At 41.4% G+C, this 27,633-nt stretch overlaps 2 protein-coding genes and 1 long non-coding RNA gene across 3 annotated transcripts in view; 1 reads left to right on the top strand and 2 right to left on the bottom strand.

The window, feature by feature from the left end:
• Positions 1-27,633, bottom strand: part of zswim5 (zinc finger, SWIM-type containing 5) — an 84,387-nt gene that overhangs the window by 32,383 nt on the left and 24,371 nt on the right. The window lies entirely within an intron of this gene.
• Positions 1,987-3,363, bottom strand: LOC129155781 (P2X purinoceptor 7). The gene is made up of 2 exons (XM_070556126.1): positions 3,076-3,363; positions 1,987-2,705 (listed from the first exon to the last, which is right to left on the bottom strand). Exon 2 carries the CDS (start codon positions 2,616-2,618, stop codon positions 2,190-2,192), a length of 429 nt encoding a protein of 142 aa, XP_070412227.1. The 5' UTR covers positions 2,619-2,705; positions 3,076-3,363; the 3' UTR covers positions 1,987-2,189.
• Positions 13,397-14,551, top strand: LOC139073165 (uncharacterized). Its single transcript, XR_011521913.1, has 2 exons — positions 13,397-13,575; positions 14,305-14,551. It is a non-coding gene; the product is annotated as an uncharacterized lncRNA (long non-coding RNA).

Genomic DNA, 27,633 nt, shown 5'->3' on the forward strand with positions numbered 1-27,633 from the left:
ACATTCTGCATGCTGTTAGATCTCACAGTATTACTCTCAGCTATTAAAACATGAAACTGTAACCAAATACCAGTAAAAGATACAGAGATTCTTGCATTTGCTAAGGTAGCTTAGCTGTGGTGGCCATACCGAATGGGGTTGACTCAAAACAGTTACCAGTTACATATGATGTACAGTAAAGGACAAAAGTTTGGACACACCTTCTCATTCAATGAGTTTTCTTTATGTTCATGACCATTTACAGGCACCAAAACTATGAATGAACACATGTGGAGTTATGTACTTAACCCAAAAAAGGTGAACAAACTGAAAACATGCTTTTTATTTTAGGAACTAGGAAAAGGGACCACATTTCTCCAGTGCTGGATTTCCTTCACTGGCTCCCAGTCTCATACAAGGCACAGTTAAAATTCTGCTTTTTGTGTTTAAGTTTTTCCAAGGCAGTGGCCCAACCTACTCTTAATAAAGCATGTTCCCTCAAGGTCATTATGGTCAGCTGACCAGAAAATGCTCATCATCCCTCGCACCCGTTTTAAGACTTGTGGTGATTGGTCTTTTCAAGTCTCTGGAACCAGCTCCCACTCACAATCAAACAGTTCCCATCACTGGCAGTCCTTAAGAGCAGGTTGAAGACTCATTTTTATAGGATGGCTTCTCCTAAAGCTTTTGGTTTCTGGTTTTTAGTTTTAGTTCTTAGCTTTCTTTTAACTAATTAATTTAAATTTTCTTTTATCTAAATTTTATCTCATTGGCATCTTATTGTTCACAAATGTCTATGTTCTTATTTTGTTTTTAATGTTTTTATGACTTGCTACTTTTAGCTTTGTTACTTTTCTTGTCCAGTGCCTTGGGCCCCCTTTCAGGGTGGTGGAAAGCACTATATAAATAAAACTTGATTCATTGATTGATTGATTTCTTCAAAATAGCCACCCTTTGCTCCGATTACTGCTTTGCACAGTCTTGATGAGCTTCAAGGGGTAGTCACCTGACATGGTTTCCCAGCAGTCTTGAAGGAGTTCCCAGTGGTCATGGTCATGAAAATAAAGAAAACACATTGAATGAGAAGGTGTGTTCAAACTTCTGGTCTGTATTGTACATCCAGGGAGGACTTTGAGAGGTAAAGAAATATCCAACAGGGGGTTCATAAAATATTAAAAGTTTTTCAGCAAAGAAGTGTAATGGGCAGCTGCATCTTTTTTTTTTTACGTGCTGGAGGTGTTGGTGGAGCCAGGGTTCCTTCCCGGTGCCGCGGACCAACGCCGGGGAGCACACAGCCAGCCTGGTGCCCACATAGCAGGATTGGTCCGGTTGCGTCTCCCAGTCCAACCTCTCATCTGGCTCCAGGAGGGTGGAGAGGAACGCCGAGGCTCGATGGCGGCGTGGCGGAATTGGAGGAGGAGAAGCCGGCTGGTGACTCGGGGTGAGCCATCGGAGCAGGTACTCCCAGGGGAGAACCTCCCCGCTGGATCCTTCGGGAGGTCGGTTCATTCTGTCACGGTGCAGGTGAGTTGAGCGGTTTGTGAGGATCCAAATGCTGGGGAGGAAGCAGGCAGGCAATCTGGACATGCAAAAGGTCTTTTAATAGTAACTGCACGCAGGACATGGAAACAATGAACCGACAAAACACACAGAACTGAGAGGGTTTAAATACACGAGGGCTGGGAGCTTGGGTGATTGGAAAACGAGAGGCAGGTGGGAGCAATTAACAGGGACACATGACTGAACAGAATGGGGAGACAGGACAGGGTGTGACAAAATGCTGTGGGTGACGAGGAGAGACAACTTGATGTTTACAACTGTACCTACATCTAAAGGGAACCAAATGTGTGCTTCTTTTTCAGCTGTACATAATGTGCCATATCAAACATTTTCTGGTGGATGTATGCCTTTCATAAAACATCGATTTTATACGTAAGAACTAATAAAAAAAATTCATAACCGTTTGTTTATATTTCCGCATACATTTTTTTAATAATTTTTTGCTGAGGTAAATTGTTTACGTATTTATAAATGTAAAGTTGTGTTTGAACACCTAACAAACCCTGGAAGACTTGTTTTATTAAAACCTGGAAATGTTACATATTTGAAGTGTCAGAATACAACCGTGTAATTAATCAGGTTATGAGTGTGCAAGTGAAGCTCTTGAGATCTCTTTTTTGAGGTAAATTACAAAAAGATTTATTAGGCATCTATAAATGTTTTACACTCTTGATGGAAGAAAGCCTACATACATTTGGATCTGGGAAACTATCTCTAATTTTCCACACACAACATGAAGGTATAACAATTCTATCACCTGGTCCCAGAAGGCCATACTGCCAGACAATAAAGTTCCTGTATGCAGCATAGCGGAACTGCCTATGGCTTTCTCCTGGATCCCGGATGTCAGCCTCCGCTCTAAGGTCATTCCAGATTCGTCTGGCCAGTCTCAATGCACCTTCATTCAAGATGTATAAGTCCATGTGTGGCAACAGTGATGTACAGTTCTGTGGTTGTTGTTGTTGACAGCATTTTTGTTCCAGCGGTGTTGCCATATTTCTGCACTGTAGACAGACACACCAGCTGGGTGACTGTGGAGGACAAGGTCCAGGTTGTGGGTGATCAGGGGTGAGACTCATCAGGTCAAAGATTAGACTAGGTTCCCGTGTGAGACATCTTTGTAGAAGCTGTTGGCACTCTTCTAGCGTCAGTCTCTTTATCCTAGCCTGTGAATGCAAAATCACACTTTTAAAGTGTTGTGCTTGGCTAATGGACTCATAAAACTTTCAGATACGACATGTTACAGGCATAAGGAACTTGAGAGCAAAATGTTTGGAATAAAATGAAGGAAGTACATTCACAACATTTTTCTGTGTATTCGCTGTAGCACAATGTAACTCATAATGTTGGATGGAGCAGAGTATGTTATGAATACTTTAGAATAAAGCCACATAACATTTCACACATTCAAAATCGGGATAATCATACAGATGAAATAAATGGACTCGTAATGGAGCAAATGTAAAATAAAGGCTTTGCTTTTGGCGTTTTTTGCACAAAATTATGATAAGTTAGTAGTTAGATGTGCACGCATACCTCTTTCACTGCCACCAACTGTTGCCGGAGTTGTTGGACCCTCTCTAAGTCATCCCGTGTAATGTCAGCGAGCAGACCCCCACGGGTTCTAGCTTGACCTCGAACTCGACGTCGACCTCTGACACGGCCGCCTCCTTCCTGCTCTCGGCTGCCGCGGGTTGTTGAAGCTGTGGCTCTTCCGGCCCTGGATGGTCTCACTCGGTCTCTAGGTGCACCCTCATCCTGAATCTTGGTCGGGATGGACCGGGCACGGGCTCGTAGTCCGTATCGGAACCAACAAGACTTTCCTCAGGAAAGCTCTAAACCAATCAGCAAAACAATATAACTTATATGCTAATTGATAGCTAACTATAGCATTACAAAAAAAGCTATGAAGATGCTCGTAATGCTACATGGAATATAACTTACTGATGGAGAATCCGACATTGTGGGGAAAAAAATAATTTACTAGAGTCAACAGGTGCAAAGCCGGCAGTTGCTTGGAAACAGAGCGTGCACGAGCACGCTCCACGAACTGGTAGAGGGGTGCGCATGTGCATTTTAAAGAACGTTGAGTGGGCGGTTCTTCAGAAACATCGATTGCTACACCTTTAACAAGTTCAGTTCAAACTTTGATGAGATTTACATTAAAATTCCCCTCCATGTTCAAGATTAAAGTTTGGCATTAATGAATGCAACACAAGTGGATAAAAGTCCATGTTGTGGGATTAATATAGACATAATCAAAGTCAAAAAAGGTGATTGTTTACCAAAGCTTCCATTTATGCCTCAGCAGCACTGTATAACTAAGCTAACTGACCTGCAGCATAACAACCAGCCAATCAGAATTTGTTCAATTCAATAACATGTTAAACCGAAAAGTGACGCAATCTTACATCATATTGTCAAACCAACACGCCATGTTTGAATGGAAAATAAGCACATGTGCACATGCATACACACACAAGTAATCATCCCAGCTGTCCCATATACAAGAACACAGCTGCACACACACACACACACACACACACACACACACACACTGGTGGCAATCCCATAATGTCAGCCGTCATATGCATTACCGTGCACAGCCATGCATGTGCATGCATGAGCTCACACAAAGACTAGTCTAGGGAGCAATCAACTGGTAATGTCAACTTTATATCACACACACACACACACACACACACACACACACACACACACACACACACACACACACACACACACACACACACACACACACACACACACACACACACACACACACACACACACACACACACACACAGGCAAGACAAGGGGACAAGAGGGCTGGTAAACAATGCTACACAATGCTCTCTGGCAGAGACTCGAGTTTACAAAAGGAAAAGGTTTCCAATCACTAGACATTTATTCACCCTCTAACACACAGACCCACAGCGGGGTGAAACGAAGAGAGAGAGAGAGACCTTTACGATACACACTGGAGGACACACAAAACCAGGCAGACCATTTTCTCTCTCACCCTATTCATTCTTACAATTGGTGTTATTCATTTTTAAAACATATTCTACAAGCTTTATTATGAGAATGTCAGTCATTGTTTTATCACATTTGTGTGACAGGACAGATGGGATGGACAGGACTGGACTCAATGTTCTGGTTTAGTGTAAAGTACCCCCCCCCCCCCCCCCCCCCCACACACACACACACACACACACACACACACACACCACACACACACCTTTTGTCCGACAAATCAACGACTGTCACGATATGACTTCTCAATGATGACTTAAGGTTGAACCAACAATGATGCAAAGTCTTTAGTGGCCTCGATCAACAATGATGGGTATTAACACCAACTCTTTGCAACTTGTGTGTGTGTGTGTGTGTGTGTGTGTATGGCGCACATGTGTGTGTGTTTTCTTATCAACAAAGATCCCATTCTCCCATTCTGTGAGGCGTAAATGCAAAGAAAATGTGTCTCCATCTCTAAATCCTTCTCAACCGACACAAACCAGCATTCAGTTGTCAAGCGAAAGAGGCACCAGCGTCCATCAGTCATTCCCTACTCGCTGGTATGTTCCCTTTGGCGCTGAAAACTGCTATTGTGAAACCCCTTGAAGACCAGTAACCTGGACTTACATTCTTTTACGCCTCAGCGATTTCTAAAGAGAAAAATTGCTGAAAGACAAGTAGGACCTGGCATGATTTTACCTGTGCTCTGCTGAAAGTGAGTGCACAAATGGCTTTATGTTTCCTTAGGTGCCCAGTTCAAGACTTTTATGACCATAAAACATGATAAGTTTGACTTTTGGCACTTTTATGCAGTTTTTTTCCTTTACTGCTGCTGAATGGCGTGTCCCTTAAAGACGCCGCGCTGCGTTCTGTGTAGTTTGAAAACTAACTACTGCCTCTGGGATTTTAATAAGCACACACACGTACACACACGCACTTGTACAGCACGGGAGATGAGAATGCACAGATCATAAAATAAAACTAGAGTTCACTGATACTATGTGTCGTATAAAAACATAGAACTCTGAGATAATTGTGCAGCTAAACCTAATATAATGTCTAATAGAACAAAATTGTGATTACAAAATTATAATGTATTACATAATATATCGAAATAGATTTTATGCATCTAGTCTTGGTCACGGCATCAATTCAGTCTTTATTTAGATCTTCTCTTTGACCAGTATCGGTGCAGCTGATTGGTCAGCAAATAAATAAACAAACAGACTAGATAGATTTGTAAAGTAGCTTTTGAGTGTTTCTTTTACTGTATAATAAAAATCTCTGAACAGAACGTTCTTCTTCTTTTTTTATGTTTTAATTATCTTAATCGTACTACGTGGGAATCTAACAGGGATGCACCAAAATGGAAATTCTTGGCCGAAACTGAAAAACAAAACACCGAAAGAAATTATTATGTCAATAATTAGAACTATAGTATTCACAGCTACGATGTGTACTAACCTCGCTAAAATCAAGGCATTGTAATGACTATTACAAACCATGAATATATTTATTTAGCACTGACACAACAACAATGCAGAATATAAAATTAATATAAAAAAAACATTTCACTTGACCCCACTCGTGTACATTAGATAATAATAAATAATTAATTAAAATAATTAATTTAAATCTGAGGACTGTAAAATTAACCCTTTAAGCGCCAAAGTCGCAATATTGCGTTTAACGAGCCATGGCTGCAAATATAATCCCTGATGAAGTTATTACTTTACACCAGAAGATAGCGGAGATTATTTTGAGTTTTGAATTTTTTGAGTTTATAGAATTTGAAAACTACCCCCCATCGGAGGCTCCCGACTGAGGAGAGGAGACAAGCAGAGAACACAGAGTAAATATTATAGTTTTTTATTGGAGGAGAACTTTACAATGCTGACAGGTCTGCTCACTGTTGACAAAGCTCTTTGTCTGTTAAAGGCTGACTCTGATTCTGGAGTGTAATATTCACCCTCCGATGAGGATACTAACTCGTCCACTGAGAAACAAAGTGACGCTGCAGCTGCACGCAGCAACAGAGTTTGTGTGCTTCATGAGAGTAAACACGCATCACACACACACGGCTGCGGCGGTTGAGGGTTGACTCTCCTCATCCAGATCCCGAGGTTTTTGTTGGTCTGAGATCACTTCCAAAGATTCATTCGTTTCTGACTGAACCCGTGGAAATTTGGGCAACAAAAAATGATCCATTTTACCACTAGCTCTACCTTTCACTCGTTCACAGGTGGAAAATGAGGTCAAAGGTTAAATGATAAATGACCTGTATTTGATATAGCGACTTCTACAGTCCTGGAACCCCCCAAGGCGCTTTACAACACAACCAGTCATTCACCCATACCTCAATTTCCTGTTTTGGTTTAAGTTTTTACTATCTACATGATAATTTACTGATTATTTTTGTTGTGTATGTTAAATATTATCACATCCACACGTTAAATTAAAAATCAATTGTAAAAAAAAAAAATCTAATATTTACTTGGGGGTGCTATGGGGGTGCAATGACTAATCCAGGGGTAGCTATAGCGCCCCCCTGGCGCCGCCACTGCTTTACGCCACCATGTTCGTAGCAAAGTATGTGGTTTAACCCATATTAGGTCTTTTAATGTGGCATTTTTCATTTGCTTTAGAATGAATGGCAGACATAGTATTTCATTACAAAAATAAGACCAAAGTCAAATGCAATGTATTAAAAATAAACGTTTACATAACTTGTACCTTGTAATGTAAAATAATTAACCGTAGTCATAAATGTGGCATTTCACTCTACTGTTTTTTTTTAACATTTTAATTGTCCTTTTCAAACTTCAGTATGTCAAACTGATTTTATAATCACACAACGCAGTGTGGAAACAAGCACTGAAGATGCACCATGGGGGCCTTGCACGTCAACTCCAATCAAGCCACTTCATCAAAGGCCTTTTAAAAGACCACGTTTGGAAGAAGAACAGGAGAGGATAGAGAGGTCTCAACACTGACACCAGACCCCCACGACTCCACTTTTGATCCAGCAAAGTCAATGACAGATGTCACAGACACTTCGCATCTTACGTAAGTATTTAACACCCACACAGTATTTAAACACAGCTTTTCAGATGTGCAACACTTAATTTTTTTCAAAACAACCAACTTGTTTTTTGACAGGACTGACATGTCTTCAAAGGAATACAATGATGAAAATTCAGTGTTTGAGAAAAACATCATAAAACTATTTGAAACATGCCCAGTCTGCAGTCGGGTGTCAGAAGTAAAGACCTACAGACGGGGAACATTAATTTTTGTCAGCCAGAAATGCCACCATTGTAGTTTCTCCAGAGATAGGAAGAGCCAGCCAGTTAGAGGGAGTGACCCTGTGGGAAACATTCTGCTCTCAGCTGCAGTTTTCTTCACCAGATCTTCATTTTTTCGAGTTCAAAAGGTATCATGAACCGTACTTTATTTCTAAACATGTATAAAGGAAATGTCCTTATTAGCATCTCTACATAAATATAACTCTCATAAACACTACCAACTTGGATGAAGAGTCTGACACACCGGAGTTGAAAACAAAACAACTTTGGGTGTTATTTAACTTGTACGTTTACTACACATTTAAATGAAAACATATAAAAAATTCAAATCTCTTGATCCAACATGTGCTTCTTCAGGAAAAGGACAAGCAACCTCATCCTAAAATGTATCAGTTTGAGAAATCCAGTTAAAATTACAAAGTAACCATACATATTGTTAGGTTATCAAACACTACATAATTTTTAACCCAATTTGCCAGATAACCAGACCAGACAAACATGTTAAAAGGGTGTGAAGTTTCAGTGTTATTTCATCAGTTTATTTTCTCAGTATTTCATGGATGGATTGCTTTTTCTAATATTTCTTTATAGACATATTAATGACTGTTATGACCCACACCTTTTTGATCCAACATAAAGGTGACTGATTTTTTGAAGGTCTTACAAGAGTGCTATATTGTGTGTTTTTATGATTCTTTTTTACTGACAGCTTTGTGATGCAATTTAATTTAAGAGCATCAGCTACTCATGTTTCCGAAAACATACAAGAACCTATCTACAACCAGCAGTGATCCACAAATGGAACCAATACCAAGAAGAGCTGGCCGTCCTAGAGAAAAAAGTCAAGCTTGGAGGCGACATGCGAGCCGATTCACCAGGTGATTGTGTTCTTAATCTTAAGAAAAAAAAATCACTGAAAATTGTTGTAAATAACATTGCCTTTATTTCAAGGGCACTCTGCAAAATATGGAACTTACAGTTTGATGAACCTGGAAAACAACATCATTGATCTTCAACTTGTACAGATGACTAGGTTGATATATGCATGCATTGCGAGTCTTCAGATGCTTCTTAGTTGCATGCTATGTAGGTCTTTAGGCCATTTGTAGTGATGACACAAGACATAGTATTAAAAAGTGAACTCAAATTACAATAAAATAACTTGTAATTGTCTCTTTTACATTTAGTGTACATTTACAGTTTATACACCATCACTTAAAATTCCTGGAATCATGTCAACTTTATAACAGCAAAGTACGAACTTGCTCATAGCTTTTTATCAATACAGAGTAATGAGGTTGGTGGGAGCCATAAGATGGAGAAAGGGGGACTCATTCGAGGCCTGAAGTTTCTGGAGAACAAGGGTGTGGAAGTAGTTTCCGGACTATAGAGCGCACCTCAATATAAGCCGCACCAGCAAAAAAAAAAAAAAAAGGTTTTCTACACACAGCACTCAAATACAAGCCGCTGCGCAGCAGCCACATGCAGGTCTCCGGCGCACAGCGCATGTATGGCCATAACATAAGATAATTAGACAGAAAGACAGTACACGGAAGTTTTTCGTTGTTTTGTTGAATTAAATCAACAAATTTTAAACACGGGTGAACATGCCTGCAAGTTTAGAAAACAGCACTGATAGCATTCATGTTTCTGGATGGTTATAAAATAAAAACAGCACTGACACGTTATTACCGGTAATTTGCATGTTTAGAAGAAAAGAACAGCGCTGACACAGCATTAATAAGCCCCGGACGATTAGAAAATAAAAACTGCACACAAAACATGCCTGGTTAGTAACGATCTGCACTGTGGAAACAGTGGAAACACCTTGGCCGTCTGCCCTTTGTGTGTTCACCCAGTCTTCAAGAATGTTTTCCAATTCTGGCCATCTGCTTTTATTTCCTCTGAAAGCCGAGTTCTTCCCGCTGCCGCCTCCAGCGCCGAACCATGCATTCATTCATGCCAAGCTTACGTGCGGCAGCACTGTTTCGGCAGGTGAAGGAAAATCTTCAGTAAAGCCGCACCTCATTATAAGCCGCATGGTTCAAAGCGTGGGAAAAAATGTAGCGGCTTAAAGTCCGGAAAATACGGTATATTGTGATTGACCGTCACCCTCAAATTCAGAAGTTTCTCTGTGATCAAAATGTGACGCAAAGCTACCAGGGCTGTTGCTAGCTATTTTGGTGCCCTAAGCACAAAGGCGTCATGGTGCACCTCATCAGTTACTTCTGAGCAGATCAAAGGGATCTAATGACCACAAAGTGTAGTGCGCGATTCGATGCTGCGTCAGTGAGGTGAAATCACCGCAGTGCAGGTGATGAGCTCTGCAGTAGCAGAGCGCCAGGCACAAATAAGACAGAAAGTAGAGAACATGAGCGGACATGAACGATCGTGTGTTAATTATAGTTTTTTGGTTGTGCCACTTTGAGAATGGACCGTGCGCTGGAAGCAGCAGCCTGAATCGCTGCGCAACAACGCAGCGCTGTGCCGCTCTCTGTGTTCTCTGCTCAAAAGAGTCCATAAATGATGTAATTAGGGCTGTCGCGGTTGAGGAATTCCTCCTGCGGTGATTCAGGGTGGCTTAATATTGCGGTGTGCGATATTATTGCAGCACTTCTTTTTTTTATTGCAGTACTATCTAAACATAAGGTTTACACATTTAAAAAAGGTTAAAATTGCCGTGCCTTCTTTAATAACACTTTACTGAATGCAGATCAAAGGGCAGTAACAACACAGATCGCAGTAACGTTTGTTTCTCCGACAGTCGGAGTCCGACTGAACTTAAAGACAACAAAATTCAGGAGGTTAAACTTTTAAATGCAAATTTGGCTGCAGCATCTAACAAATAAGAAACAAGTCCCCATGTTGTTTAGTTGTTTAAAATCAAGCATAAAAAAATTACATGTACCGGGCGCGCGCGCGCCGGGTGGCGGGCGCACTATAATTTCACTTTCACACACACGAATGACGGTGATTTATAGCTCGGTCACGTCCTTGTTACTTACAAGCAAAACCAGCATGTTAACCATATACGGTTTGAGACAGGATCTGAGAGGGGTGGCAACATTTCCAGCAACACTGAAAACCCTCTCGGATGGTGCGCTCGTTGCACTAACGCACACGTACTTGTGTGCGACTCTGGCGAGCAAAGGGAATCTCTCCCGGTTGCATTCCTCCTGCAGGTAGCGAGTGAGCTCCAGCTCGGCTCAAACTCTCTTCGGGACGGTTGCAGAAGCAGTGCTTGTCCGGGACTTCAGCAGGTCTCCGAGCGTTTATTATTATTTTTTTGCCGCTGGTGGCAGCTCTGTCTCGGCCAAGGACTCTGGCTGCGCAGCAGCTGACGTACTGAAAACCAAAGTTCTCCCGAAGGAGCGAAGTGACGTTTCGTTTTGATACCAGTGCAGCCATCCTTCTCAACATGCATCATTGAGTTGAACCAAGTTCAGTAATCGCGGTGGCCCATGATGCAGCGCGGTGGGCTTCTTCATATTGCGATATTTCATTTTTGCGGTTACCGCGACAGCCCTAGATGTAATATAGGTAGAAAACTTTTTTCCGGCTCCCCTGGATGTGTAGGATATACAGCTCCCCCATAATTCGATCCCTGCTCCTGGATGAAAAGCCGGACATTTTCATCAACACAAGAACCCGCAGTCCGGACGCACCGGACAGAGTGAAAAGTGGACACGGTCCATCTCCTTTCCTTTTTGTATTGTTTTCTCTCTGTAAACATGCTGTTAACTTGCTTTGCACATCTTCTAATTGAAATCTGTCTTTATCGTATATATATTATTTTTCATAAGCTTGCGTTTGGTGCCCCTTCCCCGGCGTGGTGCCCTACGCGCTGTGCGTGGTGTGCGTGTGCGGAGCGCCGGCGCTGACTACTACGATGTGTGGCATTTTGAAAAAGGTTAGTGTCATCAAAGATTTCTTCAACACAATAAAAAGTGCATTACACATAGATGTCATGGTGATGAGTCAGTATGGAAATGTGTAGATCAACATACGCCAAATAACAATCCTAACGCTTCATGAAATTGAAATATATCCCTTAGGCATTTCCAAGAAGGTGGCAAAAGTGTCCAAGGAGAAGGACTGTGAGCTGGTGAGGAAGTGGCAGTGTAGAATAACCAACCACGTGTACTGGTGTGCTACATCAGCCCCAGGTCCAGAAAAAGCTGCAAAGTGGACATCCCTGGTGAACCACCCATGTTCATGACAATCCTCTATTCCCACAATGCAAGCATCCCATCCGCAGAAGCAAAGATAGGAAGAAGTGGTTTCAAGTAGGTTAGTAAGTCTAAATAAAACTATGTCATGTAATAATAATTAGCAGTGGTGTTGATTTTGTGTTCCTGGTGTTTAGGCTGTAAAGCACTCTTCAAAATGGAGAAGATTTTGACCAACAAGAGGGTTCTATGAGATGATGAAAAGCTGAGCTCCTGGTCCCAGACGCCAACACTAGAGGCATTCCACAGTGTTGTTCTTCGCTTCACACCTAAAAATGTGGTCTTCCCTTTCCTCGGAATGCTTTGCAGGTATGCTCAATGACAATATGTTTGTTATTAGAAGTAATGCCTCAACAAATATTTATTCCTTTTTTTTTTTTTTTTCAAAACATTGGTTGCTAATTTTTTATTTTTATTTTGAATTCCATCCTTGGTGCACACAAACTTAGCTTATATATACACTTACTATGGCTAAAGGCAATGGCCTAAATATTTGTTTTGTTTTTATTTTCGAAGTAAACTAACATGATGTAGTCGTTGGGAGTATTTTGCAATATCGTTTTTATTACAATGAAACATAACATTCTTATTAGACGTTTAATAAAATTATTATTTCATTTTCTGTACCACAAATGTAATAACTACATTATTTGACCCTGACCTTTCATTAGTCCTTTTTCCACCTTCTTTCCAGCGCCCTACAATGCCGCCTAAGGCTACGTGTATCATTGTTCAGGCAAGGATCAGAGGTGGTTTTCTTACATCTAAGTTTAAGGGGAGCGACTGAGTCCAGGGTAACAGAACAAGTCAAATTAAAAGAATTTAAAAGCCCATCCACATCCGTGGTGATCCCAGATGAGGAAGGATTAGATAATTCAACCACCAGGATGGACAGTAGTGTGGCAGTCGTGGAGTGAGAGATATGCCTAGAGTAGCGAGGAGCCTGCCTTCTCACTACAGTTAATATGGCAGAGATGTTAAAAACAACTGAGAAATGGTCTGAGAGACAGACAGGGTGAACAACCTAGAGCTGAAACAACTAATCGATTTAATCGATTATAATCGATTATTAAAATAGTTAACAACTTTTTTAGTCATCGATTAGTTGTTTAATAATCATATTTTACCGCATAAAGTCTATTTTTTACCACAATCTGACATCGGTTACAAGCTGTTAAATTTGCCGCCAGTGTGTGGCAGTAATGAGCCACTGATCTACCAGTGGAGCCGTAGAAGAAGAAATGAGCCAATGGGTGCCCTCGGTTTTCATGACGTATCACGTTACTGACGCTCATCTTGCTGTGAGAAAATGGCGGAACAAGAGGAAATACGGAAGAAAAATAGAAGCGACAAAACTGAAGAGAAACCCCGGACAAAAACCTCACGAGTATGGGAGCACATTTGAGACGAAAGCATGTGGGGGCTGATGCAGCAGAGGAAGAGCACCGCGGTCAAGTGAGCCGTCATTTGGAAGAGCCAGCCCGGTAAGTAACAGAAAATAAACAAGCTGGACTTAGTGTTTTAGCTGAGTTCGTTATAGTGGATGTTAAACATGTTTTTTTGCCGCGTCAGTCTGCGGTGTTCTACTTCTGATTGACTAGATGCAATCGTGAATCTCCTCCGTGTTGTGTATCATGCGCTTGCCAAATTTAGCACGTCTGTTTATAAGAATGTTCTCGTTAAGAGAAAAACGGCACAAACCCATAACTATGTTCCTCATTCAAAAAAGGACAACTCCGCGGAGAAAAATATACAGACAAGCTGTGTCCAGGTGAATATAACGCGGCATAGTTGTACACTTTCAATTTTTAAATACAGGAGAAATTCAGAAAAAGTCATTTTTTTACTATTAAAAGGCTGTTTTACTATCTAACGCTGTAAAACGCCTCACAACACATTTTTATCATGTTTCTTAAACAGTATTACACAAAATAAACATTTTTCACATTTCTCTGGCTAATTTAAACACTCCCGACTCAAAGTAAAAACCTCATGAGCTTCTTACTTAGAGCTTTTTAATAGTAAAAATGTTTTACTTTTTTTCTGAATATCTCCTGTTGCGGGCTATTTTGTAGAACGTAACCCTCAAAATAAATGATCACTGTATATTGTTAATTAATTCAAATAATATAATATTGATTTAGTGTTGTAGTGTGTGTGCTGCTTTATTTTATATGTGTACTTATTTCAGTCTATTTGTGTTTCTTATGCAGAAAAAAACAAGCAACGATGGACAACTACATGGGGAAGAAGACACTCACCCCCCAGCAATTCATACCACTTACAAACTCTATTCTAAACATGCTGGTAAAAGACATGAGGCCACTATCCATGGTGGAAGGAGCAGGCTTCCAGCTAATGCTAAAAATTATTCTGGACTGATATTTTGCACTGTTTAGCTCATTTTATACTGCTGACTGTGTTCATGTGCAATAAAATAGATTGCAGTCAACTGCACAATTCTCTTATGTTTTTTTGTTCTTAACTGAAATGCATCCATCACTTGTATAGGTTAAATAGCTAAACAATAACAAACCGATTAATCGATTAATCGAAAAAATAATCGACAGATTAATCGATTATGAAAATAATCGTTAGTTGCAGCCCTAGAACAACCAAGTCCTGCGCCTTCAGTCCAAATGATAAAACTAAATCCAGTGTGTGAGAGTGATCGTGAGTAGGAACACTGACCAGTTGCTGGAGGCCAAATGAAACCAGAACATCTGAGAAATCTCTCACCAGAGGATTCGACAGACAACAAACATGAATATTAAAATCACCAAGGATAATACCTTGGTCTAGGGTTGTCACGGTAACCGGTATAGCGGTAAACCCCGGTAAAAAGGTTGACAATAAAAATAACCGTCCAGTTTTTAAAAAACTAAATTATCTCGGTGGGTTTACCGTGGCCGCGGTTTCGGCGCGATGACCCTTACCAGCCACCGTCGCTTCAGCTGAAGTTCCCGCGGCGCGCACACGCACTTTTTAGTTTGCAACGGCACCAAAACTTTGAAGCTGAAATAATGGCCGAAGGAGGAGACGGCAGCGCCCAGGACATCCATCAGCCCTCAAAGAAGACTAAATCGGAAGTATGGGCATATTTTGGATTTCTGAAAAATGCTGAGGGACAGTTAATAGAAGACGGCTATCCCGTTTGCAGAACGTGCAGGAAACAAGTGTCTGCAAAAGGCAGAAACACTTCGAATCTAATGGCACATCTGCGTGACCATCACCCACATCTCTACAGCCAGTGCAAGGTAAGTTAACATTAGCATTTTAGCTTAAATGCGTGACGTGAGGACTTTTGGTTGAGGGAGAATGCAACGAGTCACTATATACTGCAGCCGCAGCGTCCTCTGCCAGCATTTAAACCGTGTCACGGACACCCTGTTGCTGGATGAAGCATCTTATTTGTTGATGATGAAGAGAAATATACAATTAGTCCCTTGTCATTGATTTGTTTACTTATTCAATGCCATTTATACTTGAACATTTGGATTTGATTACATAGTGTAGTAGTTATTTTAGTAATTTGTTTAAAGTGGCTATTTATTTTAAATACATATTTTTTAAGGTTGACTTGTGCAGTGCTCAAGTCAAGTGTGGACTGGAGTTTTAGATTTTCATTTTGATAATGAAGAAAACAAGTATATGAGAAAACAAGTGGTGTTTCTTTGATTTGTTTACATATTGTTTATGTTTTGAATGTCTGGATTTGTATCATTTAAACCTGCACTGACTACTGTAACATGTTCCAGAAAAAGAAGCTATTTGTTCCTTTACTTGTGAAAAGTTGCACTTTTGCTAAGGCTTTGTGTTATCTTAGGTTTAATAAACACTGCTAAACCTTTTCAAAGCTATTTCAGTTTGTGTAGAACAGGACTATCAATGCTTTCTGAACATATGCAACACCGTTTAAAAAATACCGCGATAATACCGAAAACCGTGATAATTTTGGTCACAATAACCGTGAGGTTAAATTTTCATACCGTGACAACCCTACCTTGGTCATACCTGGGGAGATATTCAGCTAAAAGATCAGAGAAGCAGAGTTATATTTTGGTGGTCGGTAACAGAATAAAAATAATAGGAGGGGAGAGACTGAGTTCAAAAACAGAGACCTCGAAGCTGGTGGGGGGCGATGAGCCCTGGAGGCGCTTGAAGGGGAGGGAGGATGAGTAAATAGTCAATAGCCCCCCACCTCGACCCGACAGTCTGGGCTCATTCACAACAGAACAATTTGACGGACAAAGTTGGCAAATGTCGGTACAAAAAACCTGCAGTTATAAACTGCAAAAATATTCTGTTGCAGAAGAACAAATGATCTGGAGCAATTCAAATAGGGCTGCAAGGCAGAAAATACATCACAATCACAGCTTTATTTATAAAGCGCCTTCCGCGACCCTGTCGGGAAGCCCAAGGCGCTGAACAACTCATACACATTCAGGGAACGCCAAGCGGAGGAGGTGCATTTTTAGGTGACTCTTAAAGGCTGACAGAGATGGGGATAGCCTGACTGAGGGTGGCAACTGGTTCCAGAGTGACGGGACTAGGACTGAGAAAGCCCGGTCCCCACGAGTACGAAACCTAGAACGAGGGACAGCGAGCAGGCCTGGTCAGAGGAGCGCAGAGCGTGTGATGGGTAATGTCTGTTCAGGAGAGTGGCCATAAAGGGGGGAGCACTACCCTGGAAGAAATTGTAAACAAAGACAAGTTTAAAGTGTGAACGATAACAGACCGGAAGCCAGTGCAGGGAGGCCAGAACCGGACTGATATGGTCCCGTTTCCTGGTCCCAGGCTGCGCTGTTCTGCACAACCTGTAGGCAACGCAGTGATGATTGACCCAGTCCTGCATATAGAGCGTTGCAGTAATCAAGCCTAGAAATTACAAATGCATGCAGTACCCGCTCCAGGTGGGCTGTTGACAGCATAAGCTTGATTTTTGCAAGGCATCTCAGATGAAAGAAACTGGACCAGATCACAGAGTTGATGTGAGCATCAAATTTAAGTCTAGCATCAATTTTCACCCCCAAACTGGTGACAACTTAGCCTGGCAAGCCAGAATAAATAAATGTATTATTTAGTCTGGCCACGCTCCATTGACGGCTCTCGGTTGTGGGGCCGGTTCTACCGTTGTATTTCAAATGATCTCCGCATTCCACTGGACAAAGAATGAGTGCGTTTACATGCAGCCAGTAACCCTTTTAAAACCCGAATATTCACAATAACCCGGTTCCGCAGGTCCATGTAAACACCGCCAAAAACCCGGATATGCTCATAACCGGGTTTTTAAAAACCCAGTTACTACACCTGGGGTAACCCTTTTCTAACCCGAATGTTTGGTCGTGTAAATGCATATCGGGATATCCCATCAAAGCGTGTGTTCTGCGCATGCTCTGTTCGCAAGGAATCTTGGTCTTTTGAGTAGCGAGACGTCTTGTATGCGCCAGAACTCCGGAAGTAAACAACAAGTTGGGAGCAACATGGCGAGTCGCGGCACAGCACCACACTTTTGGAGTGACGAGGAAACTAAAGTGCAAACAAACGCGGTCGCTATCTCTTCCGAACTGGGAAACATGTTGTTGTTTTTACGGATACTGGAACAAGAAGAACCGGAAATGATGCATATTGCATCTGGACGTAGTCCATACGTCCTGACGCTACCCCAACGTCCGCATTTAAATCGGGTTATGCAAGTTAGGGGTAACTCTTTCTATTTATGCTTGTAAACGGGTTATTCTGATCAACTCAGAAACCCGAATACCGACCTTTACCCGATCATAACCCGGATATTGGCTGCATGTAAACGTAGTCAATGTGACATACTCTTGTTTCACTCTGTTGCATCATCCCACCCACCAGGCATATAGTGCCCTGACTGGCCCACAAAGCGGATAAAGCTCTGTGATTTGTTCACTAAGCAGATAGAGCACTATGATTGGCCGACCATTATGGACCAATCACAGCTCTTTATGTGTTTGAAACCCCTCTAGAGAGCTGTGATTGGCTAGCCAGAGCCCTGGTAGGAGCTGCTGAAGTTCCAATGGAGCATGCCTAGACCAAACTTTGCAAAGCAAGAATTTGGTCTAGTTCACTAGGCTAGTGACAACTGGCTTTGAGTAGGGAGAAAGAGAGCCAAGATCAACATAACGACCCACAGCCCTGCTGTTGGGGTGAAGAACAATGAGCTCTGTCTTTCCCTCATTCAGATGCAGATAGTTGGCCATTAGCCATATATCAATAGCAATATCAATTATATGGTTGCATACCCCTCATAAAGTAGGTAGCTGAGCCCCTGCATAGGGGACAGAGAGTGAGTGAAATACTCTTCACAACAGTGAGTGCTGCAGCCTGAATACGGAGCACAGAACAGAACAAAAGCCTGAGCGACAGCCAGCTGGCTTGGCACCACTTGGCATGGGACAAGCCTGCTTGTCCTTGGCATGACAATGAATCACACACAGATATGCACATACAGTACATCTTATCCCTCTCTCTTCTCAGGTATAAAGACATTTGTAGCTTTAGAAGGACCTCACACTTAAAATGAGTTGTGATCGTCAGATCCTAGTGACGACGGGCAACGCTGGACTACAAAGCAAAGCCCACAGGAACCACTTTCATCAGAGATACTGGAGTGGGGCAAGAAACACACAGGAGTTTAAACAGAAGTAAAAAAAAAAATAAATAAATAAATAAACGGCTAGTAACATTTTAGAAGTCACATAAGGGTTCCAAGAATTTGATCGTCTACTGCTACAAAGTTTTAAAACTGGTCATGAGAACATAAAGCTCATTCTTCTTATTCATTGTGAAAACTGTTGAATAATCAGCCCGAGGGAGTTTTTGCAATATTTATCAAACCAGAACAAAGGTATCAGATCCAAGGAGCACCATCAGAATAGGTGGGATACTGATACAGATGTGGGGGGTGGGGGAAACTCATACTCTTGCCAATATTTCATGAGTCCAATAAGACTTAAATGAGTGTCACTGTAAAGAAAAAAAATACATCCCAACAGTTGTCTCAATGACTCAGATGTCTTTGTCTAAAAATATCGCTGAACGAACTCTCAGAATGCTTGCTGTAAATGGTGAACGCTTTAATGCTGAGACAACTATTCTTTACGTTTTTGTGGTATCTTTCTGGAGCTTTACTTTTGTTTTGTTGGTTTCTCAAGTTGATCATCTCTGAATCACAACGAGGGCATTGGGCAACAGTCCATACACTACCTGCCATTGTGAAACATCAGCTTTAGCTTAAGGTTGAAAGCAGCTTCTTGAATCCTCGATGCCCCACCTCTCATTCATATTTGTTGAGACATTACTGCTAGCAGGAGAATAAAACATGACTAATGGCCAGGATAAAATCCGCACATCTAGTTGTGGCGTGTCAATTCAGAAGCATGCGTTGGGTCTTAGCAGTGCAGCAATTTAGCTGACAGCACCTTTTGAAAGTTTTCATAGTACGGAGACCGGCGTCAAGAAACTGAGAAAATCATGGGGAGTGCCTCGGGTTTCCTAATTCTAGGTGGGGTGACAAGTTGTTCAAATGTAGGAAAAGACAAAAAAATGAGCCTACTGTGGGGACAAAGAGAGAAGGAGTGAGCCGGGTGTTAAAAGAAGCAAGAGTGAAAGAGAGAGAGTTTCCTTACTCAGCAGGGGATGTCTGCCAAAGTTGGAGACAGGCAGGGGGCGAGTGCATGTTGTGTGTGTGTGTGTGTGTGTGTGTGTGTGTGTGTGTGTGTGTGTGTGTGTGTGTGTGTGTGTGTGTGTGTGTGTGTGTGTGTGTGTGTGTGTGTGTGTGTATTGGAGTGTAGTGTTATGCTTGCATTCCTGAGACACATGCTGCTGGTTTCTCCACAGTAACTGTACGAGATGGCAATGGAGACTGTCTCAACAGAGACACGGAGGGTCGGGAGGGGGGGGGGGGGGGGATGAGTGCTGCAGCGGCAAGAAAGAACAAATCCCAAAGCGAACAAGAAGAGTGAATAAGCACTGCTTTTTGCATTGGCTACCAGCTCGTTCACATACTTGTTTTAACAGCTCTTCATCAGGATGTGTTTGTATTACTGACACATGGTCACAGTGTGGTACTCATGGTGGTTGTTTTCCATCTTTGACCTGTGCATTATTTTTGATGACTTGTTTAATTTACAAATACAAAATAATAATAATGAAGACCTAATAAATGCACTTATTCATACTTGTAATTTGCTTGTTTTTCTTGTACAAAATAAGTCTATAGCTGAACAAATTATCTTTGGTTAACAAGTCTGACTTTCGTGTTCTGTAGAGTACACAGATGGAGGCAGATAGACTCAGTACAAAGGAGGTAAATATTTTCTCTTTTGATTTCATCGGGGGCTGGAAAGGCGACATCAACATTATTTGGGTTTTGGAGGGTAAAATTACAGCATGTGTGACATTTAGAAAATGTTTATTTGTGTATGTCAGATAATTACAGCAAATGTGTCATCAATATGACACATCTTCAACTCTATTGATGTGAATGAGGTTAAATTACTTATTTAGTAGCCATGGATTTGTACAACAAAAAGTACTTAACGACGTTTGGTTCAATAATGGAGAATCACCAAATTCCCTGTTTGATTAGCAGATTGTTTACTAGTTTCTTAATCATGAAAATAATTTGGGTCAATTTGCAACAAATTCAGGATCTGGGGCTCTCTCTTTGGTAATGCCTGCTGTATGGTTTTATTAAGGGTTCACACAAGTGTGGTTTAAGGAGGTTGGTGAGCATTTGTCCCTCTCTGAAAGTTCAACTGTCAACCATGCTGGTAATCAACCATGTGTTATTATGGGAATACAAATACAACTGATTGGAAATACTAATTAATATTGAGAACTTTCGAATTTAGAGTTTCACATTGAAAATTACTGGACAGGTTTTCTTAGATTAGGTTACCGTTTCCTGAACTGCTACTGTAATTTAATCAAATATATTCATAAACAGATATTAAAGAGACATTGTGTAGTTTTTACCATTCATTTCTGGAAATATTCATCAAAAATGTAACGTTGTTGAAAATGAATTAAATTATGCCCAGTTGTTGAAAAATGTTGGCGGCTTTGTAAAATATAACCATAAAAATAGGGTCTAAAATACATCGGCTTGGGTCTAAGGGTGTTTCTCAATGTCAAGACACCTCGCCTTGATGCCTTGGTCCTGCCCCGGTTGCCTAGGAGATAAGTCATCAGAAACTGCCACGGCTTGTTCCAATGATCATGTGATAGTTGAGGAGTCCGTACTCCATTTGTTAGCCGTTTAGCTAGCTGACCAAGAATAAACGCGGCTCCCGCTGCGGTCACATGTCATTTACTGATTTGTAACAAGCACTTACAATTTTTTGCCATTCATAAATGTTGTTTAACACATTTACCTCTTCACTAGTTGCCAGTGATGAAAGAGAGTCTGATGTGCTCGTCATTTTGCTGGAGGTTGACTGATCTGACGAAGTACTCGTTGGAAAATTGCGCGCCCAGGGATTTTTGACCCTTAATGGTTGGTAAGGTCTTAATCGAACACAAAAATACTGCTTGCGTGCAAAGACTTAGGTACGTACTGGCCCCTATCGCCAGGGAAAATACACACAGTCACTTTAATGATTTTATGTATCCATATCATCATCTTAAAAACAAAATGTTTGGCAGTAGAAAAAAAGATACCTGGACACAAACCAGAAGACGAAGGATGAGTCACAAGCTTGTGAGTAAAGAGGCACTAACCCCATCTGGCATTGCCAAACACACACACACACGCACACGCACACGCGCACGCGCACACGCACACGCACACGCACACACACACACACACACACACACACACTGCCTGCAGGAGGGAAGGCAAGAGGGTTAAAGGGTCCCTTTCCCTCCCTGTTGACTCCTGGATGCTTGGAGTACTAATCCTGTTATCTCTGTCCCAATAAGAAATGAATAAATGAACCGAGATGGAGGAGACGGAGCAGAGACCTCGGTGACGGCTCTACAAGCCAGTGAGCCCTCGTGTCTTTTCCTCCAATTAGAAAAACGAAACGCTGGTCTGAATTCTCACGTGCAGTTTTTTTCTCATTTCAAGCAGAATAGAGAACACAAAAAGGATCTGAAAGTGAAAAATCTAAAACTTGATCCGACAACAATAAACAACCAACTCTTAAAGGGACTTTACGGAGTTTTGAATTTTTATGCTCGCAATTGCCCCTCAAGCCAAAAGCGTAACGGCAGCTTCAATAGTAGGCTTGTGCACGAGGCGCGCATGCTGTACGTGCACACTCCTTAACGAAAATAACAGCTGAGACAGTCAGCTCCGTGTGTGTGTGGCCCGGAGGACAGAGGACAGGAGAACGTGCAGCTAATTAATTAAATAACTTGGTTCTGTACCTTTCTCTTCAGCACAGCCGACAAAGGTTTAAGATGGGTCAGTCCTCCTGCATGCTCTTGAAAAATTGTTCCAAAATGAAAGTTGAACCCACATCTTTTTTATCTGTGAATTCAATGCCGTTTTGCGAGTCTCAAATAAAAATTTGGGCATCTTACTGTAAAAAAATACCATTCATGTAAAAAAGAAACTAACTAAACTAAGTTCACATCCAGAATCGAACCCGGGTCTTCTGCACGAAAGCCCAACGTCTTACTAGGCGAGCTAACACGCCAGTGATGTCATTTGTATCTGTGCCATTTAAGAACGGTTCGAAGGGCTATGCCTGAGCGAGAACCTGGCGTGAATACGCATGAAGCTGCCTGCTCGACCCGAGCAGTTCTCTTTTTCTGTGATTTTACAGAAAAACAGGCAATCACAGTAAAAATGCCAGGGCTCATTGTACAGGACAAGGGCATTGCAGGAGAATGTATTAAGAAGAAATTTATTATTTCTATACATGTTTTGGCTGTCAAACTTCTATAATGCCCCTTTAAAGGCCTCGCTGGATAAAAAAACACTACTACAAAATGTAAAGCTGGGTGATGTCTGGAGTAAGTCGGATCAGAGCCCGCTTCCCTGAACTTCCCTGGCCTTCCTGCAGATATTATAGAAATCTTGCAGAAATGAAAAGGGTTCTTATGTTTGAGGTGTTTTCTCATCAAATCAGCAAAAAAGTGTTGTTTTATCCTTTGTAAAGGAGAGTTTTCTTCTCTCATCTACAATCACAGAGTGTGCAAAAATATGACAAGCGAAATGAGTGTGTGTATTGTTATTTCATATACAGTCTCTTGTTCTGCCTTTGTTTGAATAAAATTACCTTTCTCTTAGCAACAGATAATTCTGGCCCCCATCGAAATACACAAGCATATGAAAAATTATGCTCAGAATACCAAATGTGTGTTTAGTTTCTTAATGCCTAAATATCTGTCTTTTCTATTTCTTTTCTTTGCATGGAAAATAAATTCTTTCTGCATCACTGATGTAGGGATTACAACCCTGAAAAGAAAGTAAAAGCAATACGTTAAAGACAAGCTCTACGATTTCAAGCTCCAGGGTGAGGTGGGTTTTCCCACATGAGTGCGAAGGCATGACAAATTCTGACGGTGAGATAATATAGTTGTTGTCTTTTGTCATAATACTGTCTCCTCCTGCTTTAAACTCACCAGCAAGTCAAAGAATTTTGTAATGCAAACACACACACACACATACATGCATGCGTGCATGCAGGAATGAACATACGTATACACACACACACACACACACACACACACACACACAAACACACACACACACACACACATTATGACAAAAGATGAGGTCCTTTCTGACCTCAGGGACAAGACACAAAAGAACCTGGAACTTCCCCTTAACTTAGCAGACAACCACGATTCAATAAGAGCCGATGAGACACAGTTTCTTTGCGCTATTTTAATATCTTTGAACTCGTTCCGACTAAGTGCATGCATTTGCACTCCCTTTATGCCTTCTTATCTGCCACAAATGACAAAAAAAGTGCAAAAATGCTAACGCCATATTTCATGTCAAAGTGAGCTGAGCTTGGGTTATTTTGGTTTTTCATCCTGGATGGCCAGAAGGGTCACAACTCTAGCCTAAAAATCTAAAACCAACAGTTGCAGTGGCAAAAAGAGTTTGCTCTGCAGGACGGCCTAGCCACACTCAAGCAGGTCTCCTGTTGGCCGTTTTATGTCTGGCCAATCACAGTGCTCGACGTTTGTTAGGCGGGCTTAACGCTAGAGCTGCCATGGAGAAAAACAACAAAGATGGCGGAACAGCACTCATTTTAAACGGCTTGGATGTTACATTTGGATGATTTAGACGTGAGCTTTTCTTTGAGACATGAGCAGAAAGAGGCATCACTTATTTAAATAAAAGATGTATTTGCTGCTTTTCTAAAAGGATGCGGTAAAAGTTTAATTTACCGACTGGCTCCAGTGGTTGCTAAACGATGCAATGAATATGTCACATTTTTCATTGCCGTTAGTGCTCCTAGCGCTATCCAATCGCATGCTGAGATAGTTTGATGAGAGACAGCCCTTATGAGTGAGCTGTTTCAATGGGTCGTGGCCAGACTATATATTGGATATCAAAGAATATACCACATTGGTGGGATTTATCTCGGTTTCTCGTCGCTATGGGAAATTTAGCTCCTTAGATAACATGGTAACAACTTTTAACTGAGTGTCAGCAGCATTCAAGCCGGTCCTCTCAAGCTTCTGGAGGCCTTTCTAAGGTTTTGGAATATGACTCTTGCCTGACTTCACACTTTTTGAAATCAAAAAGCATTATTCACCTTTCAGATTTCCACTGCCCTGGTTGTCTATTGAGCAAGCAGAATCAGTCGCCTGGCAACACAGTTAAAACTAGTGGCTGGCTTCACCTCAGTGACTACGTTTACATGCAGCCAATATCCGGGTTATGATCGGGTTAAGGTCGGTATTCGGGTTTCTGAGTTGATCAGAATAACCCGTTTACAAGCATAAATAGAAAGAGTTACCCCTAACTTGCATAACCCGATTTAAATGCGGACGTTGGGGTAGCGTCAGGACGTATGGACTACGTCCAGACGCAATATGCCTCATTTCCGGTTCTTCTCGTTCTGGTATCCGTGAAAACAACATGTTTCCCAGTTCGGAAGAGATAGCGACCGCGTTTGTTTGCGCTTTAGTTTCCTCGTCACTCCAAAAGTGTGGTGCTGTGCCGCGACTCGCCATGTTGCTCCCTACTTGTTGTTTACTTCCGGTGTTCTGGCGCATACAAGACGTCTCACTACTCAAAAGACCAAGATTCCTTGCGAACAGAGCATGCGCAGAACACACGCTTTGATGGGGATATCCCGATATGCGTTTACACAACCAAACATTCGGGTTAGAAAAGGGTTACCCCAGGTGTAGTAACCGGGTTTTTAAAAACCCGGTTATGAGCATATCCGGGTTTTTGGCGGTGTTTACATGGACCTGCGGAACCAGGTTATTGTGAATATTTGGGTTTTAAAAGGGTTACTGGCTGCATGTAAACACACTCAGAGATTCAATACAAGTGTGACTAGCATAAATAGAATGAATATCAGTCCTATTCAAAATGGTCAAAAGTGGGTTGCTTTCATTTTTGTGTTGATTGTATTCAGGTGAAAGTAAGGCTTTGCTTTGAGAGAAATGTGTTTGGTAATGCCATGAACAAAAATACAGCGTTTTATGGTCTGAATTTGTTTTGTTGAGTTTGAAAGGAGGGAAAATGGACTGAAAAAGAGAACAGTGCAGGGACTGAGCAATTGGCCTTCTGTTCATAGCATAAACCCTTTCAATAAAATTGTTCTTGTGTGTTTAGCAACGTTCCAGGTTATAGAGTTCTTCTGAAGTGGCAGACATTTTAGCAAAGAAAAAAACTGTCTAAAAGTAAATGCATGCTAAATGTACGATAGCAGGCACAAGTCAGCTCCATAGCAGTCCCGTTAATGCAGGACTGAAAAGAGATGTCACTACATTCAAAGGTTTTAGAGGACCGACCTTTGTTGGGTCATTGAAAAGCCATCTGCACAACCCTTAGAGATATTTAAACTGCTGACAAACTTGTTCAACAGACTGCTATCAGCTGCTTCACAAAGGTACCACCTAAATTACAGTCGGAGAGGTCAGTAATCACATTTAAGAGAAAATTCTCTCTGAAGACGATTAAACTCACCACTTTACCAAAACTGTTCTATAGCCTTAGAACTGTCCGTCTGTTTTGGCATCAACAACCAAAGTCAGCATTTCTGATATATTGAGATGAATCTCGATGGTTTCCTCATTGACACGCCTCAGTGTACAGATGGGAAAAAGTGACGAAGTAGGGAAGGATTACCCAATCAGGTCAAGGCTAAGCAGCAGCTGTGAAACTTGGTTGGTATTAGGGTTGTCACGGTAACCGGTATAGCGGTAAACCCCGGTAAAAAAGTTGTCAATAAAAATAACCGTCCAGTTTTTAAAAAACTAAATTATCTCGGTGGGTTTACCGTGGCCGCGGTTTCGGCGCGGTGACCCTTACCAGCCACCGTCGCTTCAGCTGAAGTTCCCGCGGCGCGCACACGCACTTTTTAGTTTGCAACGGCACCAAAACTTTGAAGCTGAAATAATGGCCGAAGGAGGAGACGGCAACGCCCAGGACATCCATCAGCCCTCAAAGAAGACTAAATCGGAAGTATGGGCATATTTTGGATTTCTGAAAAATGCTGAGGGACAGTTAATAGAAGACGGCTATCCCGTTTGCAGAACGTGCAGGAAACAAGTGTCTGCAAAAGGCAGCAACACTTCGAATCTAATGGCACATCTGCGTGACGATCACCCACGTCTCTACAGCCAGTGCAAGGTAAGTTAACATTAGCATTTTAGCTTAAATGCATGACGTGAGGACTTTTGGTTGAGGGAGAATGCAATGAGTCACTATATACTGCAGCCGCAGCGTCCTCTGCCAGCATTTAAACCGTGTCACGGACACCCTGTTGCTGGATGAAGCATCTTATTTGTTGATGATGAAGAGAAATATACAATTAGTTCCTTGTCATTGATTTGTTTACTTATTCAATGCCATTTATACTTGAACATTTGGATTTGATTACATAGTGTAGTAGTTATTTTAGTCATTTGTTTAAAGTGGCTATTTATTTTAAATACATATTTTTTAAGGTTGACTTGTGCAGTGCTCAAGTCAAGTGTGGACTGGAGTTTTAGATTTTCATTTTGATAATGAAGAAAACAAGTATATGAGAAAACAAGTGGTGTTTCTTTGATTTGTTTACATATTGTTTATGTTTCGAATGTCTGGATTTGTATCATTTAAACCTGCACTGAGTACTGTAACATGTTCCAGAAAAAGAAGCTATTTGTTCCTTTACTTGTGAAAAGTTGCACTTTTGCTAAGGCTTTGTGTTATTTTAGGTTTAATAAACACTGTTAAACATTTTCAAAACTATTTCAGTTTGTGTAGAACAGGACTATCAATGCTTTCTGAACATATGCAACACCGTTTAAAAAATATCGCGATAATACCGAAAACCGTGATAATTTTGGTCACAATAACCGTGAGGTTACATTTTCATACCGTG

Source organism: Nothobranchius furzeri, chromosome 11, assembly GCF_043380555.1.
Source record: "Nothobranchius furzeri strain GRZ-AD chromosome 11, NfurGRZ-RIMD1, whole genome shotgun sequence".
Taxonomy (NCBI): domain Eukaryota; kingdom Metazoa; phylum Chordata; class Actinopteri; order Cyprinodontiformes; family Nothobranchiidae; genus Nothobranchius; species Nothobranchius furzeri.

What these genes read in the sequence shown, in the direction of transcription:
- LOC129155781 (XM_070556126.1), bottom strand. Translation starts at nt 2,618, where the DNA reads ATGAGTCTCACCCCTGATCACCCACAACCTGGACCTTGTCCTCCACAG.